At 47.0% G+C, this 17,687-nt stretch overlaps 1 protein-coding gene across 1 annotated transcript; it reads left to right on the top strand.

Annotated features, from left to right (window-relative positions):
- The first annotated feature begins 219 nt into the window (after window positions 1-219).
- WNT2B (Wnt family member 2B) lies at window positions 220-15,754 on the top strand. The gene is made up of 5 exons (XM_007949180.2): window positions 220-389; window positions 8,483-8,703; window positions 9,716-9,993; window positions 10,648-10,912; window positions 15,525-15,754. The coding sequence occupies exons 1-5, from the start codon at window positions 220-222 to the stop codon at window positions 15,752-15,754; spliced, it is 1,164 nt and encodes a 387-aa protein (XP_007947371.1).
- Window positions 15,755-17,687: the final 1,933 nt, after the last annotated feature.

Raw genomic sequence — 17,687 nt, 5'->3', positions numbered from 1 at the left:
ATCCTGCGCCGGGGGCAGCGCGCCCAGGTCCCCAGGCTCGGCGCGGTGTCGTCGGCTTCAAGACACTGGTCCTTGCGCCCCGACTCTTGGACTACAAGTCCTCCTGGTCCCCAGCTGCTGGCATACCTCATGGCCTCCCAGGGGGGTGAGGTTGGGACATCCTGAATACTCCAGTCCACGCCCCCCCGGGCCGCGCGGCAGGAGAGTGTTTGGAGAGCTATGCTGAGGCCGGGTGGTGCGGAGGAAGCCGCGCAGCTCCCCCTTCGGCGCGCCCGCGCCCCTGTCCCCTTGCCCCCCGACGGCTACCGGGCTCCAGCCCGCCTAGGTCTTGCCTGCCTTGTGCTGCTGCTACTGCTGACGCTGCCGGCTCCCGTGGACACGTCCTGGTGGTGAGTGGGGTTCTCGGGGCCGGGCGGGTGAGGCCCTGGATCGTAGAGGCCGGGAGGCGCCTGGAGGGAATATTCAGCTCCCAGGACGGGTTGTTCTGAGCACCAAGTTGCCATTTAGCCAGAGTTAGAAACGACCTGGGCAGCACCGTCACTGAAGTTGCAGAGTGTCGTGCGAAGCGCAAGACCCAATTTACTTTGAAGAATTTCCTAGGACACTCTGAATCTACCTCCCGGTGGGAAGGACGCTGGACATTTGAAGCAAGGACGAGGACACCCCGTGGCCACGGCTCCTCCGGCTCCCATATGCTGTGCACCCTTTCTAATCTTAGGTCCCTTAGGACAGAAGCTACCTCTCGAGATTCTTTCCAGGGTGGGTTCATGGAACCTGTGGTAGCACCCTTCCCAGGCCTGCAGTGGTCGTTCCACTGGGCCCTCTGATCGCCTAGGGTCGCCCATGGAAGGTGGAGAAAGGGGCCAGCTTCCCAACCCGATAACGCAGGAAGGCATTGATGAGGCAGCAGCTCCCAGCGCGAGGTTTAGAAACTGAGTTGAGGCAAAAACTACCCCATTAACTCCCACAATTAAAACAAACAAAACACTTGGGTTTGCATAATATACACATTTGTCTCCAGCTTCTGCTTGATGTCTCCCTCCTTCCTTCTTCCCCAGAGAACTCCATCTCCCATCTCTCTCCTGCCAGAGTGTGAGGCTTCTGGACTCCCAGAGCTCTAAGAGACCCTCTCCTCAAATTTCTTCCAGGCCTTAGATTCCAGCATTGCATAAGAAGGCATATGAGGCAAAAGGAATTAAAAATCCACTGAATGTCTGTTCTTTTCTGAACACCGTGGTTCCCCCACCCCACTTCCTTTTCCCTTTCCCCTGTCCTGGATGGCATTCATGTCTTCTCTCAGGAGAAACAGCTGCTCTCCCTCCTACCCTACCTTACCTGGAAGGGGCAGTGGTGGTGGGGGTGAGGGTGGGGAGAACTGGACTGAGTAGACTCAGTCTCCTCAGCTTTCTTCTTCACCGCCCCCCCCCCCCCAAACTGGCCTTCGGGACTGGACTGTTGCCCCTCTCTACCCATGCAGTGCCCCCTTCCTTTCCCTACTCTGTTCTTCCTCCTTCTGTGCACTATCCCGCACCCCACCCCCACCCCATAGTAAGGTCTCTTCTCCCCCTTGCACCCTGTGGCTTTTCTCCTCTTGACTTGAAATCTTGGCTGGAAGGGTAAGGGGTAGCTGGCTGAGGGGCCAGTAAGCTTGGACTGCAGATTCCTATCATTTCAAGATGCGTCTTGCTCAGACCCAACCCCCACCCCGTTTTCCTGTTTCAGAAAAATCTCTCTTTTGGATCTTTTTTATCTCTGCAATGTTGGGGAAGACAAGGAGGGGGGTTCTGGAAGGGGAGCGGGGAGGCCTATATCTTACATCTGGCTTGAAACATTCCTTTAGAAAGGGAAAGGAAAGAAGGGGAACAAGGAGAAAAGGCTTTCCAACTTCAGAGTGAGATCAAAACTACCCTTTTACCTTCAAGGGCTTGGTTTGGCTGATGACTTGCATCTTCAAGATCCCTGGCCCTGATGGCAGTTTGCTTCTGGGGACTCCCGACTGCTTCTTACCAGCTTGGGAGGCAGTCTTAGTGGTCAGTTTAGGTGAGGAAGTGTCACTCTGGTAATTTCAGCATCCTGGTTCCTAAGGACTCAACTGGTGTTCTTCCTAGTACCTCTTTCCTCCCCTCAGCTACTCCCTCTCCCTTTTCCTTTCTCCCCTCACTATGCTATCCCCACGTGGTTCATATTAAGGGTTTTGGGAAAGGAAAAAAATGTCCTGGGTGGAAGGGATGGAGAAAGAGTAGGTGACACACGGAGGGACTCAGCAGTCCCTATGGATGGAGGGAGGCAGTGACAGTGCAGGGATGAGGAACAGGTGCAGAGGTTATTTCAATCTCCTTGCTCTATACCGGTCATAGTGGCAGGTCCTAGTTGCCTGGCTTAGTGGTCATCACTTCTTGGACAGGCTGGAAAGCTGCCTTCTAAAGTCAGGTCAGGCCTCCAAGGTGATTATCTTTCTTTACCTTGAAAAAAACCAAGCAAGATTGATATTCTGTACAACCCTTGGAAGAGATGCCTGTTGGTTGTGTGTGTGTGTCCGTATTAAACTCTGGAGCAGGTAAACAGTCTGATCTTCACAGTCCAAAATTCTGCTCCTTACCCTCCAGCCACTCCCTCCCTGCCTCCACTCTCACTGGAGGAGAAAACAGATGGTTTCTTCCTAGTCTGTGATAAACAACACAAGAAAAAGGGGGTTCCTGCCATATACACAGGGGGTTAGATGTTCGGAGTCACAAAAGCAGTACTATATTCATAGGCTTACACAGGGAGAGGGACAGAGTGGTATAATAATGTTAGCGTTGCTGTTACCAACAACAGTTGCCATTTAATGAGCTCTTCCATGAGTTGGAATCGACTCAATGGCAAATGGTTTGCAATTTGGGTTTTACTAAGCACCAGGCATTATGGCTAAGCACCTATGGGCATCAGCTGCTTCAATCACCAAAATAATCCAGTGAAGCAGATATTTTATTATCCCCATTTCACAAATGAAGAAAGTGAGGAATGGGAGAAGAGTGGTAAGTAATTTGTTCAAAGTCACACTGATTTTGGAGCCAATCAGATTGGTCCTACCTACTCCTTGTTAAACCTTCTGCCTCTCTCTTGCCCCTGGAATAAAAATGGCCTTGAACTTTGAAGTCAGGTGGCCTTGGTTCATCCTGATTCTCTTCCAGATATCCCTGATGGACAAGCTGGATATCTTTCAGTTGTTGTTGTTAGATGCCTTTGAGTTAGTTCAGACTCATAGTGACCCCACGTACAACAGAACACTGCCTGGTCCTGCACCATCCTCACAGTCGTTGCTATCTTTGAGCCCATGGTTGCAGCCACTGTATCAGTCTGTCTCCTTGAGGATATTCTTCTTTTTGGCTGACCCTCTTTGATGTCCTTCTCCAGGGACTGGTCCCTTCTGATAATATGTCCAAAGTTACACCATCCTAACTTCTAAGGAACATTCTGGTTGTACTTCTTCCTAGACAGATTTGTTTGTTCTTCTGGCAGTCCGTGGTATATTCAGTATTTTTCACTAATACCGTAATTCAAAGGCATCACTTCTTCTTCAGTCTTCTTTATTCATCATCCAGCTTTCACATGCATATTGTTGTTGTTGTTGTTATTTGCCGTCGAGTTGGCCCTGACTCATAGCGACCCCTCCCTCCTTGGGTTTCCGAGGCAATATCACTATGGAAGTAGGAATGCCCAGCCTTCCTTCTGAGGAGTGGCTGGTGGGTTTGAACTGCCAGCGTTCTGGTTAGCTTGCATATTGTTGTTGTTGTTGTTGTTGTTATGTGCCGTCGAGTCAGCCCTGACTCATAGCGACCCCTCCTTGGGTTTCCGAGGCAGTATCACTACGGAAGTAGGATTGCCCAACCTTCCTTCCGGGGAGTGGCTGGTGGGTTTGAACCGCAAGCCTTCTGGTTAGCAATCAAGTGCCTTAGCCACTATGCTACCAGAGCTCCCAGCTTGCATATTAGGCAATTGAAAATACCATGCATTGGGTCACGCATACCTTAGTGACATCTTTGCTTTTTAACACTTTAAAGGAGACCTCTGCAGCAGAGCTCCCCAATATGACATTTGATTTCTTGACTGCTGCTTACATGGGCATTGATTATGGATCCAAGTAAAATGAAATCCTTGGCAACTTCAGTATTTTCTCCATTTATCATGAGTAAATCAGTTAGTTTCCCTGAACCTTAGCTTCTTCACCTGTAAAATGGAGATCTCTCTTTCTCATAGGATTTTTGTGCAGAAAAACTTGTGAACTGTAAAGTACTATACAAATGCTGCTGTCGTATGAAAAAATTCAGGAAGGATAATAGGTATTATCCCTGTGTTCAAAGCCCTATGCAGGCCCGGCTGAACCATGTACACTAGGAGCTGTTTTTAAACAGAAAAGAGAAAGACAGAGAGAGGGAGAGAGAGAGAGAGAGAAAGAGAGAGAAGAGGATCCCTGGCATCATCAAAAGGACACAAACATAAGGCTTCAAACCTCCGGTTCATTCTGGTTCAACCCACTGCTATGGATTTGCATTTCCACCCCAGATATACTGAATCAGAATCTACATTTTAACAAGATCATGCATAGATAAGAATAGCCTAGGAATCTTGTTAAAATGTAGATTCTGATTCAGTATATCTGGGGTGGAAATGCAAATCCACAGCAGGGTGTTAAACCAGAATGAACCGGAGGGTTCAAAGCCCTGCATAAAACATCTGCAAATAGGCTGGCGGTGTCAACAGGAGGAAAGCTGTAACTGAAATTGTTTATGGCTGGCTGTGGGAAGAAAGGAGTTGTGGGTGAATCAGTGTTTATTCAACAAAGAGGTATTACATACTTACTATGTTCTATACATTTTTTTTTTATTATTATTATTAGGATTTGGGTGAAGATTTAGAGAGTAAATTCACTTTTCATACAGCAGTTCACATATACTTTGTCTCATGTCATTGACCAAAATTTACAATGCAGCAGCTCCCCTCCCACTTCCTCCCCATAGTTACCTCCTCCCAGTGTCCATCCCTTCATACTCTTCTGCACCCTGAGCTATCTCCCTGTACATAAGCAGCCCTTCCTTCTCCCATGATTGTTCTCTCCAGGGCGTGTGTCTACTTGAGGTAAATGTTTAACTCACATGCCTGTACTTTGTTTGGCTAGAAACCACAGTTGTGGGTTCAATTCCAGACCTGAAGGGCAGCTAGGGGCCATAGTCTCAGTGGTTACACCAGGCTCTATTGGACCAGCAAACCTGGTCCCCACCTTCTTTTTTTTTTTTTTGCCTCCAAATGATTTTGAGTTTTGTACCACATTGTTCTCCCTCTTTATGCAGGATCTCCTACATCCCTTCCAAGTGGATGGCAGTGGTAGCTGGGCACCATCTAGTTCTTCTGGTCTCATAGTTGTATAGGTTGCAGATCGGATGGTGTACCAGTCTCTAGGACTGGTTGTTTCCATTAATTTTGGTTTTCTTCTTTCTTCTTGACGAGGAGAGACCCGTTGTTGCATCTAGATGGCAGCTTCCTAGCTTTTAAGGTCCCAGTCGCTACTCGCCAAAGTAGTAGGTGGAACAATGTTTTGTATAGTATGTTATGCCAATTGAGCTTGATGTCCCCTGCGACTATAGTCCCAAGCCCGCAGGATCAACTACTCGGTCCCTCTGGGTAGCTGGCTGTGACCAAGTAATGACCATAACCTTGCCCCTTGTCAGCTCTACTATACACCTGGGAATTCTGATCATTCACATGAACTTATAGGCCCATTGTCTGCCAACCCTATATATGATCTTGGATACACTCTCCATTTAGACATACCTAATTGTTTAGCTTGTTCACCTATCCATCCGTCCCTATACCCATGTTTGCTTTCACTGACAACTCAGTACTGTATATGCAAAGGGGTTGTTCTATACATGTTTTAGGTGCTAGGGATATTATGGAGAATATAATCCCTTCCTTAGTACAACTGAATCACCTGGGGAATCTTGCTAAAATGCAGATTCTGACTCAGTAGGCCTAGGGTGGGGAGTAATAAAACTATCTACTTCACTGGATTACATTTCTCATAAATTCCCAGGTAAGGCTGCTGTTCTGGGGACCACATTTGAGTAGCAAGGGGCTTAGCAAGCAGGGTATGAGTCACTTTGTCAAAGGAAGGGATTTGTCAAAAGCAGGTGAACAGGGTATTCTGGGGCAGGAAGCTGGGAAGGAAGTGAAGACCTTTTGGACAGGCAAAACACAGCTAGAGAGTCAGGGACATCTGGTCCCCTCCACCAGACCAAGCTGAAGGATGACTTAAACATCTTTATTCCCCTTACAGCCAAGCTGAGTACATGGCACATAGTAGGCATTTTGCAGGCATGTGCTGAATTGAGGGGATGGGCTCCACCTCAAGCCCAACTCTTTTGGAGGTCTCTGCTCTGACTACAAGGAGCTGACTGGTCAGCAGACAAGGGCCATACTCTGCAGTTTTGAGGCAACTACTTAGCAGGGTAAGGGTGGTAGTAGAGGAACTTAACTACCTTTCTATTTTACATACTGAATAGCTCTTCCCATGCTTGGTGAGGATATAACAAGAAGGACCAATGTGGGCTGCAGCAGAATGGACTGAAGTCAGACCACAAGAAGGACTTTTTGCCAGAGTTTGGCCTGCTCTACTCCAGACTGTCTCTTGAGGGTTGGATTATTGGTCTCCCATTCCCATCCACCACCACCCCCAGCCCCAGTAAAAACAACCAGCCAACCAAAAAAACCCACCCATTGCCTTAGACAGTACTCCAGGGTTGAACTGGGGAAACAGAACAGTGGTGAGACAGGGACGAGCTCCAACTCCAACGGTCTTGATTCTCCAAACAAAGCACCGCGGCAGTGGGTGTAACTCCAGGCTGTGCGTCAGGCAGCCCTTTCCGGTCCGGCCCAGCCTGGGTGTTTATTTTGTTTGTTCCTGGAAGCTGTTGCCCTGATGGACAGTGGTGGGACGCTGATTCCATGGGATTTGTTAGCCTAGGGCCAGCCCTCTCATCCCTCTCCCGGGACAGATGGGCCCCATCAGCCCTGCTAAGTTCCCAAAGAGGCAAGCATCAGCCCTCCTTTTGTTTGTTTGAGTTGGTGTCACCAGTGGTGATCCAGTCTGTGGGTGAGGGCTGGCTGTGGGAATGCAGGGGGAGCACAGAGCCCAGGGCAGTGTAGCTATTCCTCTCCTTCTACTGACCACCCTCCCTTCTCCTTATTGACTTCTAGGCCCATTTTGGGGCTGTGCCCAAACCACAGGCTCATTCACAGCTCAGATCAAATCTTCTGTCTGCAGCAGCAAATGCTCTCCTCAGCCCCCACCTGTTCACAAAAGGGAAGGAGGGCATCCCTGTAATGTACTTTGGGCAAGAGTATAGAAAATTCCCACCAAGTCAAGGAAAGTGCTCTAGGGCTGGGAAGCTAGACTGGGAGTGAGAGGTGGCGCTGGGCTGTTAAGCTGGAGGGAAGTAGGTGAATGGGTCAAATCTTGTTTGGTGGCCTCTTGGGGAGAAAGGGTGATGCACTACTGAGTCCTCCCTGGAATTTTCTTCCTCAGGCTTGTGGTGGACAGTTCAGAGTGAAGAGAAAATGTTCTCTTGAGAAATTTGTGACTGAATTTAGAAACCTACCTGCCCTTTTGTAGCCCATCCCAATTTATACTCATATTCATACTCAAACTCCAGAGACTAGAGTTTGGAGACAGTTACCTTGTTGCTTTACCCTGGTCTTTGGCTTGCCACTGCAAACAGCCCTCTGCCTATGCCAGGGCCATATGGGACACCATACCCTATAGATTGAGGAGGATGATTTTAATACACCCATTCATTTCTTAAGAAAGGCCCCAGGGCCTGGAAAGAAAAGGTATAGGGAGGAGAGTAGAGGCTTGGGTCTTCTTACTCAGACTTTAGGATTGCAACTGAGGGTTTTTAGCTACATGGGTCAGACTAATGTTGTAAACATTTCTCAAAATTGCCCACTAGGTCTCTTTCCACCACCCCCTCCTTTTGGTGCCCCCCCCCCCACCCTAAACCATGTCTTCATGGACTGACCACGCAGGATGTACCATCTCCAGGGCTTGGTGTTAAGAGTAGTGTCTTAGACCCTCATTTTCTTACTTATTTTTTCATGAAGTTCTTAATGTTTATTAAATAAACAGGCAATGGGTTTGTGTGACATGCCCACAGTGGATTTGATACATTGCCTAGCCTGTGTTCTGGGAGTGTGTGTCACTTTGGCCTTTAGCCGGGGACCTGGTGATGGTGGGAGACCACTCAATTATAACCTCTGCAACTGTGTAACTCTGTTTCTCCAGAGCTTGTGGGGAATGGTTATACCCATCACCCTCAGGGACTTGGGTTGAGAGAAGGGAAAGGAATCTCTCCAGGGTCTGGAGGTCCAGCCACCCTTCTCCTCACTCCCCAAGCTAATGCAGAAAGGCAGGCCAGGATATGACAGGGCCATTTTGTCCTTGCAGGTACATTGGGGCATTAGGAGCCCGTGTGATCTGTGACAATATCCCTGGTCTGGTGAGCCGGCAGCGGCAGCTGTGCCAGCGTTACCCAGACATCATGCGCTCGGTGGGCGAGGGTGCCCGAGAATGGATCCGAGAGTGTCAGCACCAGTTCCGCCATCACCGCTGGAACTGCACCACGCTGGACCGGGATCACACAGTCTTTGGACGTGTCATGCTCAGAAGTAGGGGCCTCTTCTACCCTGCCCCAACTCCTTTCCTTTTTATGCTTGAGGTGGTGAGTGGGAAGGGTAGGCATAACCCCCCCCCCACACACACACACACACACACTACTTCATAGAGAAACAATTGTAGGTAGAGGCCAGGATGCAGAGGAGAACAGACTCTCAGTACCTTAGTATAGGCAGGGCCCTCTAAATCCCACTGTTCTGGGATGATGTAACAAAGGCAAAAAGCATTTCCTAGTAATTCTATCTTTCTCTCTCCTCCCCGCCACCCTCCTCCCCACCCCCAGCCTGGGCCTTCCATGTACTGTGAGCCTGGGGACTGGGAATGGATGCTCTTCTCTTACCACTACCATCACTACCCACAACCCAACACTCCCAACACTATAGTAATGGGAATAAAGGATAAACAGAAAGGTGATATGTAAATATTTGGAGAGTCAGTGGTCAGACTCCAGCTCAGCAAAAAGGCTAAGCTGAGCTAGATGGTAAACTAGGAAGAGTGTGAGCTGGGAATCTAGAGGTGTCAGGGGCACAGGGTGATGATTCATCAGTTCCCAAGAGCAGGGAAGGAAGGGAGGAGGAAGGAGAAAGTACCTGTCTCTCCAAACACGCTGACCCCTGGGTTGGGGTCTCTACCATGAGGGAACTGTCCAGCAGAGTGGGCCTGAAAAAGCCTGGAATGTGGGCAGGCTTAGCTAAGCTAGGGTTGGCACTCAGCAGGAGGGGATGATTCACTGTGAAGCTTTCAATGGATGGACCCTGGAGTTTGGAAGGAAGCAAGATTACAGGTCAGCCCAAGAGGTCAAATGTACAAAGAAATGGAAGGATAGCATTGACGGCTGAGACGAAGAGGTCAGATATTCTGGGGAATGCTTGGAAGGGAAGGGCTCTTTCAGTAAAGGAGGTGTTAGGGGTGGCAAGAGGTCGTCTGAGAGTCAGAGGTTGTGTGTGCTGAAGAAGGGGAGAGGCATTGGTCTCCTTCCTGAAACACATCTCTCTTTCTATCTAGGCAGCCGGGAGGCAGCATTTGTATATGCTATCTCATCAGCAGGGGTGGTCCATGCTATCACTCGTGCCTGTAGCCAGGGTGAACTGAGCGTATGCAGCTGTGACCCCTATACTCGTGGCCGACACCGTGACCAACGCGGGGACTTTGACTGGGGTGGCTGCAGTGACAACATCCACTATGGTGTTCGCTTTGCCAAGGCCTTTGTAGATGCCAAGGAGAAGAGGCTTAAGGATGCCCGGGCCCTGATGAACTTACATAACAACCGCTGTGGTCGCACGGTCAGTACTGATGTCTGTGTTATGTGCACTCATATTTACTAGAGGTGACCAGTATGTGTGACCATGGACTAAATATGAAGGTGGAAGAGCTGAAGGCTTCTGGATCACTTCCAAAAGCCCCAACATTCTCAGATAGGAGCAGTAAATGCCTAGGTTCAACCAGGTGCACAATCTTTGTATAGACAAAAAGTAGTAAAAGGTACAGAAAAAAAGGAAAGGAATTTCCTCCACAGAGACTGAGGAGGATAAGAGTTTGTTCTAGTCACTTCACTGGGTATGTGAAAACTTCCTATGTGCCCAGGACTGTGCTGGAAAATAGCATGCTACAAAAGTAGAAGGCATGGCACCTAATATTCTACAACATGGACAACTAGAGGATGTATAAACATACTGTAATCCTGAACAGAATCCTGTGGCCCTAAAGTTCAAACAGGGTATCATGAAAAGGAAAGCACTGTTGTCCAGGAAGGTTTCTGGAAGAAGAGGTTCTTGAACTCGATCAGGAATAATGGGTGGGATCTGACAGTAGAGGTAACAGCCAACAACAGTCAGCCAGTGCCGTGTCTGGAGCACACATGCTTTAAGTTCTCAGGATGACTAAAAAGTGCCCTGACTAGCTGGCTGCCTCTCTCTTGCCTCCTCCCCACCCTCCAGGCTGTGCGGCGGTTTCTGAAGCTGGAGTGTAAGTGCCATGGGGTGAGTGGCTCCTGTACTCTGCGCACCTGCTGGCGTGCCCTCTCAGACTTCCGCCGCACAGGTGATTACCTGAGGCGGCGCTATGATGGGGCTGTTCAGGTGACAGCCACCCAGGATGGCGCCAACTTCACAGCAGCCCGTCAAGGCTATCGTCGTGCCACCCGGACTGACCTTGTTTACTTTGACAACTCCCCAGACTACTGTGTCTTGGACAAGGCTGCAGGTAAGTAAGAAAAGCAGGCAGGGACAGTGAACCCCAGTCCTTAGTGCAAGCACCTCTGTTTAATCATGGTCTATTCAGTCTTAGGAGTTAGGAATGGGGATGGTGCAGGAAAAATCAGTCTCTTCTCCCCATAAAAAAACTGGTGAGGGGATTGTTGATTTACCCTTCAGTCTGCTAGGCCCAATACTACCCAATGAGAGAGGAGAGGCCACTCAGCTCCTTCAGACTTACATCCATGTGTCAATCCTTTATATTCCCAGCATCTGGGATACAGTAGGCACTATTCAGTGAATGTAGCCCTAAACCTTTGGCTCTTTACATCTGGCTAAAAAAAATGAGAGGGAACAGGTAGACAAATGTAATTACAAAAAAAGAGATCACTGGAGACCAGAGAAAGCAAGAAAAGTTTATTTGAAAATGTGGCATGCAAGTTGCTCCTTGAAGTGTGGGGATTATCTGGATAGCTGGAAAGCAGAACAGGCAGATACTCTCTGCACATGAGCAGAGCGGTAGCTGGGAAAGCACATGACCTATTGCAGGGAGAGAGAGCAGCTTAATCTGACTGAGTGAAACTTTCACTTTCACACCTAAAAATAGGTTGGGAACAGACCATGAATGGCCTTGAAAAGGCTTTATCCAGTGGGTTGCCCTTGAAAATTCTGAAATAGGGCTTGGGAAAGAAAGGAAAAAGAGACCCCCCACCATCACCAAAAGCTAATAACCAATGACAGAAAGTAGCAAATTGTTGTTTTTCAATGTGCCTGGACATTTATGGTGGAATTCTTGAGGATGCTAGAAGATGGTATCCCTCAAGAGAGTGGATGTCACCATTCTGACTCTTGTTTCAGGTTCAGATGGGTTAAACTAGGAACACCACATGATAAAAAAGAATTGCCCTTTCCCTGGTTACTGTCATAGGGCTCTGGGCTCTTTTCTGCAGATTCAGCAGTCAGGGGTTGATGAGGTAGAGCCAAAAGCCCCAGCTGTCTTCAGTACTATTTGTTTTTACCTATCACTGTCATTCCTGGAGAGTAAAGTGGCTTGGCACAAAACTGGGCACAGATACAGGTGGGGGCTCTACATAATAACAAAGTAGTTCATGTACTTTGCAGGGTACTTGGAGATTAAAGATTGGGGGAGCCCTTCTGATTCTACCAGTGATTTTTTGCCAAGTGGTATAATTCACAGGCTATCACAGGCTACCCTCTGGATGCCTGGAAGTAATTCTGTAACATCTGAGGTGTTGGGCTATGCTAAAACCCAAACCTAACCCATTGCCATTAAGTTGATTCCAACTCACAGCAATCCTACAGGACACAGTAGAAATGCCCCATAGGGTTTCCAAGGCTGTAATCTTTATAGAAACAGACCTCATCTTTCTCCCACTGAGCAGCTGGTGGGTTCGATCTGTTGACCATTCAGTTGGCAGTTGAGAGCTTAACACTGAGCCACCAGGGCACCTTTAGCCTGTGCTACCATACCTAAAATGCACCTTTGTGGAAGGAGCTTTGGAGTTAAGAGGGAAGATGAATCATATGTGTTGGTTTTTCTTAGAGGCATAAAATTAAGCTTCATAAAAGCCAAAGGAGAGCCTGAAATTCAAAGGGTGTAAGTCACCTCATGAGGGAGAACAGAGCCAGGAATTCCCTCCAAAGCAATACTGTCCAACTGAACGTTCCATAATGATAGAAATGTTGTATATTTATGCTATGCAATACAGTAGCCTCTAGCTACATGTGATTATTGATTACTTGAAATTTGGCTCATGCAACTGAGGAACTAAATTTTAAATTATAATTAATTTTAAATGGCTCACATATAGCTAGTTGCTATCATACTGGACAGCACAACACTCCAAAGTGTAGAAGGGTGGTACACAGGACTGACTTAAAACCCAGTCCTTGGAGTTAGAAGAATAACCTATATAGTAGCCCTAGTCAGCCCACAAGGAGCCCTTGTGGAGCAATGGTTAATCACTTGGCTGCTAACTGAAAGGCTGGCAGTTCAAACTCACCCAGCAGTTTTGCAGAAAGACCTGGCAATCTGCTTTTATAAAGATTACAGCCAAGAAAAACCCAATAGGGGGTGTGTGTGTATGTATTTATTTATATTAGTACATATATATACACACACACACACACACATATGTATGTGTGTGTGTGTTTGTAAGTTATATCTATGTTCCACTATACTAATGTGCATTATAAAAGACACATACAAAATAAGTATTTTAAGTTGATGGGATAAAAAAACAATTATAGAAGTTCTAGCATTTTCTTTCCATATCTCAGTGTTATGTGGAGACTACTGGTGTGAAAATCAGTTAATCTAATCCCCTTCTTGAACCCTAGGCTAATCAGTTTCCCATCTCTAAACAAACATAAACCAAACACACTGCCATTGAGTCGGACCGACTCATAGCAACCCCTCCTTGGGTTTCCAAGGTGGTATCACTACAGAAGTAGATTGCTCCATCTTCCTTCTGAGGAGTGACTGGTGGGTCTGAACCACCAGCCTTCTGGTTAGCAGTCAAATGCCTTAGGCATTATGCCACCAGAGCTCCCTATCTCTAGATCCTTATTAATAAAGAAAAGGGTTGGACTCAATGCTCTCTAGTTTCACCCATCCAAAATTCTATGATGTTATGATCTGTTGGCAGCATCCCTCTTGCTAAAACCAGTTAGAATGAAGTCCTGAATATCCCCTATGTAGAGGCATAACATCCCTGCCCTACAAGAGTTACCACTGTAAAGGGGTAAGAGCAAAGGAATACCTTTTCCTTCCTTAGGGAAATGCCTCTAGTCAGTCATGTCAATCAGTTCATCTCCTCAGTATAACAGAGACTACTGTTGTTGTTGTTGTTAGGTGCTGTTGAGTCAGCTCCAACTCATAGTGACCTTATGCACAACAGAACAAAACACTGCCCGATCCTGTGCCAGCCTCACGATCTTTGTGATATCCGAGCCCATCATTGCAGCCACTGTGTTTATCTTGTTGAGGGGCTTCCCCTCTTTTGTTGACCCTCCACTTTACCAAGCATGATATTCTTCTCCAGAGAATGGTCCCTTCTGACAACATGACCAAAGTAGGTGAGATGAAGTCTGGCCATTCTTGCTTCCAAGGAGCATTCCAGCTGCACTTCTTCCAGGGCAGATTTGTTAGTTCTTTTAGCAGTCCATGGTACTTTCAGCATGCTTCGCCAGCACCACAACTCAAAATCATCAACTCTTTTTTGGTCTTCTTTATTCATTGCCCAGCTTTCACATGCATAAGAAGTGATTGAAAATACCATGGCTTGGGTTAGGTGCACCTTAGTCAGAGACTATAGATAGAGCAAATTACCGAGCTAGGTGCTATTATTATACGCATCTTCAGTTGGAAAAACTAAGGCATAGAGAGATCAATTAACTTGCCAAATCACACAACTAATAAGGGGCACAACTGGGGTTTGAACCCAGACAATCGGATATCTTGGTCCATGCTTTTAATGGCTATAATGCTTTTCCTTTTATAAACTAAGGACTGAAATACTAACAAATAAGAGCAGGATTAGAGTGTGGCAAGACTTCTTGGAAGATATATATTATAGGCTAAGGTGTCTTATTTTGTTTTTTAACTTTTTGTTATGTTGTTGTTGTTATGTGCCGTCAAGTCGACCCAACTCATAGCGACCCCTCCTCGGGTTTCCGAGGCAGTATCACTACGGAAGTGGATTGCCCAACCTTCCTTCTGAGGAGTGGCTGGTGGGTTTGAACCACCAACCTTCTGGTTAGCAGTCAAGTGCCTTAGGCACTATGCTACCAGAGCTCCAACTTTCTGTTATGGAAACATATAAAAGTAGAGGAACCACACTTTAATAATTTTGAACATTTCAAGCTGGGCTTCTAACTAGTTCAGTCATGGCCAATGAAGCAAAATCAGAACAGACCCAAATATTTTAAATTTGGGTGAAATGGAACAATAACTGGAACAGGGAAAATTATGGGTAGAAGCTCTGGAATGGGAGGCTTGGAAGCGGCATAGTGAGCCCTTTCAGGAGCCTGATGAGGGAAATTGGATTATTGCCAGGACTGTGGAAAGTAACATACATTCAAAGTAGCATGGCTGGCCACCACCTTTGAGTGGGGCACCAGTTTCTGACTCTGTTGATCAGGAGATTTGGTTGCTATGAAACATGCCACCCGTCTTTTCTATGAGGGATATTGAGTTTCTAGCAGGGCATCAACCTATAATTTTTCTTTCTAGTAACCATTCTTGTTTACATTTTCAAATTCAGGTCTGTTACGATTTCATTTCATCAGCCATGACTGAACCGGGAAGAACCTGTTCGAAGCCCTGACTTCAAGGCTAGGGTTTGAAAAGGATATAGAGATAGGTATTAGCAGAGAGGGAACTGCAGGTGAGTGAAGGTAAGGGCTTTTAAGTAGATTTGATGGTGTGAAGAAACAAGCCTGGTGCAAATGGCATCGAGAATATGGTCATCCTGGCTCATGGGCATATGTCCCAGAAAAGGGATTCTCTATTGCTTTCTTATGAGAATGTGAGAAAAGAAGCCCAAATAAGCTGAAATAAGAGGTAACTCGATTCTTACTCCCTCTTTTTCCCAACCCAGGTTCCCTAGGCACTGCAGGCCGTGTCTGTAGCAAGACATCTAAAGGAACAGACGGTTGTGAAATCATGTGCTGTGGCCGAGGGTATGACACAACTCGAGTCACCCGTGTCACCCAGTGTGAGTGCAAATTCCACTGGTGCTGTGCGGTGCGGTGCAAGGAGTGCAGGAACACTGTGGATGTCCATACTTGCAAGGCCCCCAAGAAGGCAGAGTGGCTGGACCAGACCTGAATACATGGATACCTCACTAGTCCCTCCACTTCAAGCCTCCCAAATCAAAGCACAAGATCCTTGCATGCACACCTTCCTCCACCCTCAACCCTGGGCTGCTACAGCTTCTATTTAAGGACTTGGGGAGTGGTCCAGAGGGACCCTGGTGCCCTGCTGGCTCCTTAGCCCTGGGAAGGAGTTGATAGAGGATGTAAGGAATTGAGTGGCTCCGATTCCTCCTCTAGGGGTTATAAGGGAGAGTGGATGAGGCAGGGAGTCTTCAGAGTGAGATGAGTTGCACTAAAGCACCTGGTTGAGACTCATTTTCCCTTTTCCTTGCCTTGGCTTCCTGATACTTGTGTGTGTAAGAGGAAGGATACTTGGACAGAACTTCTTTTTTATTCTTACCTGAGGGCAGATGGGACAGAGATAAAACTGTATGTCCCTCCCTTTGAGTCAGTCTGAGTAGACTGCTTCTTACCCTGAAAGAAACTCTTAGGCTACAACATTCTTCCATTATCAAGAGCCTGGGATTGCTAGACAGTTAGCCATAGTGGACAAGGTCCTGCACATGATTGTATGTTTATAAACTGCTGTGTTTTGTAGGGAAAAAAATTATATAACTACACAAAAACACATTCTTTCCCAATCTCTATCCCTCTTTCAAACTGTATCAGACAGCACTGCCTCCTTTGCTCACTTACTGCCTTTTAAAACATGAGGTGGCATGCAGTGGTTCTTAAGCCTAACAGATTATTAGAATACCCTGGGATACTCCTGGAAGGTAGTAATTTAGTAAGTCTGGCTAGACCTTGGGGTTTGTTATTTATTTTTTACTTTCCATGAGTTATTCTGGTGACCAGCCAGGTTTGGAAAACACTGTGTAAGAGATATGAGACTTATGAAGGGTGGGAGAGGATGAGCAGGTCTGATCTCAAGGTCCACATGAGGCACTAGGGAGGGTAGGGATCTTGGGCTTTGGTAATCCTGGCCTTTGATGCCAGGAGCAGGAGCCAGTGATGGAGGGGTGGAGAGCTAGGGCTTGGGGCCCAAATGATGAACAGCTTAGAAGGCAGCCTTCCCCCATTTATTCAACAAATATTTAGTGACTCTTTCAAGTCTTCACATTTCTTAATGTGCACTCCACATTAGGCTCAAGTGATGGGGGGGTGGGGGAGCTCCTTCTACTACCCACTGCTTATCTAGGTTTGCAGTAGTAGAAATGCCAGAGGTAGCCAGTTTAGTAAGCTAGAAGATAGTACATAGAGTCCCCAAAATCTGGATGTTTTACTTTTATGTGTGTTGGACAGTGGTTATCTCTTGCTCATTGATATTAAAAAGAAGCAGAATAGTATAGAAATTTGCAGTTATGACAGACCTGGGTTAAAATTATAGTCATTCTATTCAGTTTTTAACAAGATACCTAAATTCTGAGCCTTAATTTTCTCATCTGTAAAATGAGGGAAAGAACCTATTTTAGCTATTCAGTTTTAATTATGCACTAAATGCCATCCAACAGATACTCTCACCAAAGCTCCTGACTGGTCTAGCCCATCCTAACCTATCCAGAAACCTTCCATTTAGGACTATAAAGTATTGAAAGCAGGCTATAGATTAGGGCCTACACAAGGAATCCTGTGTATAGGCCCCACTTTCCTTTCCCAATTTCTTCTCCAGCCTCCCTTGGGGTCCTCCTCACATGTTTATGGAGCAGCTTCACTCTGCACAGGCAGCAGGAGGATGGGGGAGCTATAGTTTGGGGCCATGGGAGATTTATTTGGATGATAGGACTAATATTTGTGTAACCTGCTGAGACCTGTGTGGGGGAGTTTAAGGTGGTTTTCCTTTTGGTGAGGGGGTTTGCTCCAGTTTCATATCCATTAACACAAAACATGAGCTAGTCAGGGCCCTTGTGGTCTGCGGTGAGGGGATTCCTGTGGAGAAATGGGACTGA

Source organism: Orycteropus afer, unplaced genomic scaffold (genome assembly GCF_000298275.1).
Source record: "Orycteropus afer afer isolate SDZICR_OR568_19922 unplaced genomic scaffold, OryAfe1.0 scaffold00010, whole genome shotgun sequence".
Taxonomy (NCBI): Eukaryota; Metazoa; Chordata; class Mammalia; order Tubulidentata; family Orycteropodidae; genus Orycteropus; species Orycteropus afer.
The sequence above is the reverse complement of the archived record's forward strand: the minus strand, read 5'-3'. Positions and strand labels throughout refer to the sequence as shown.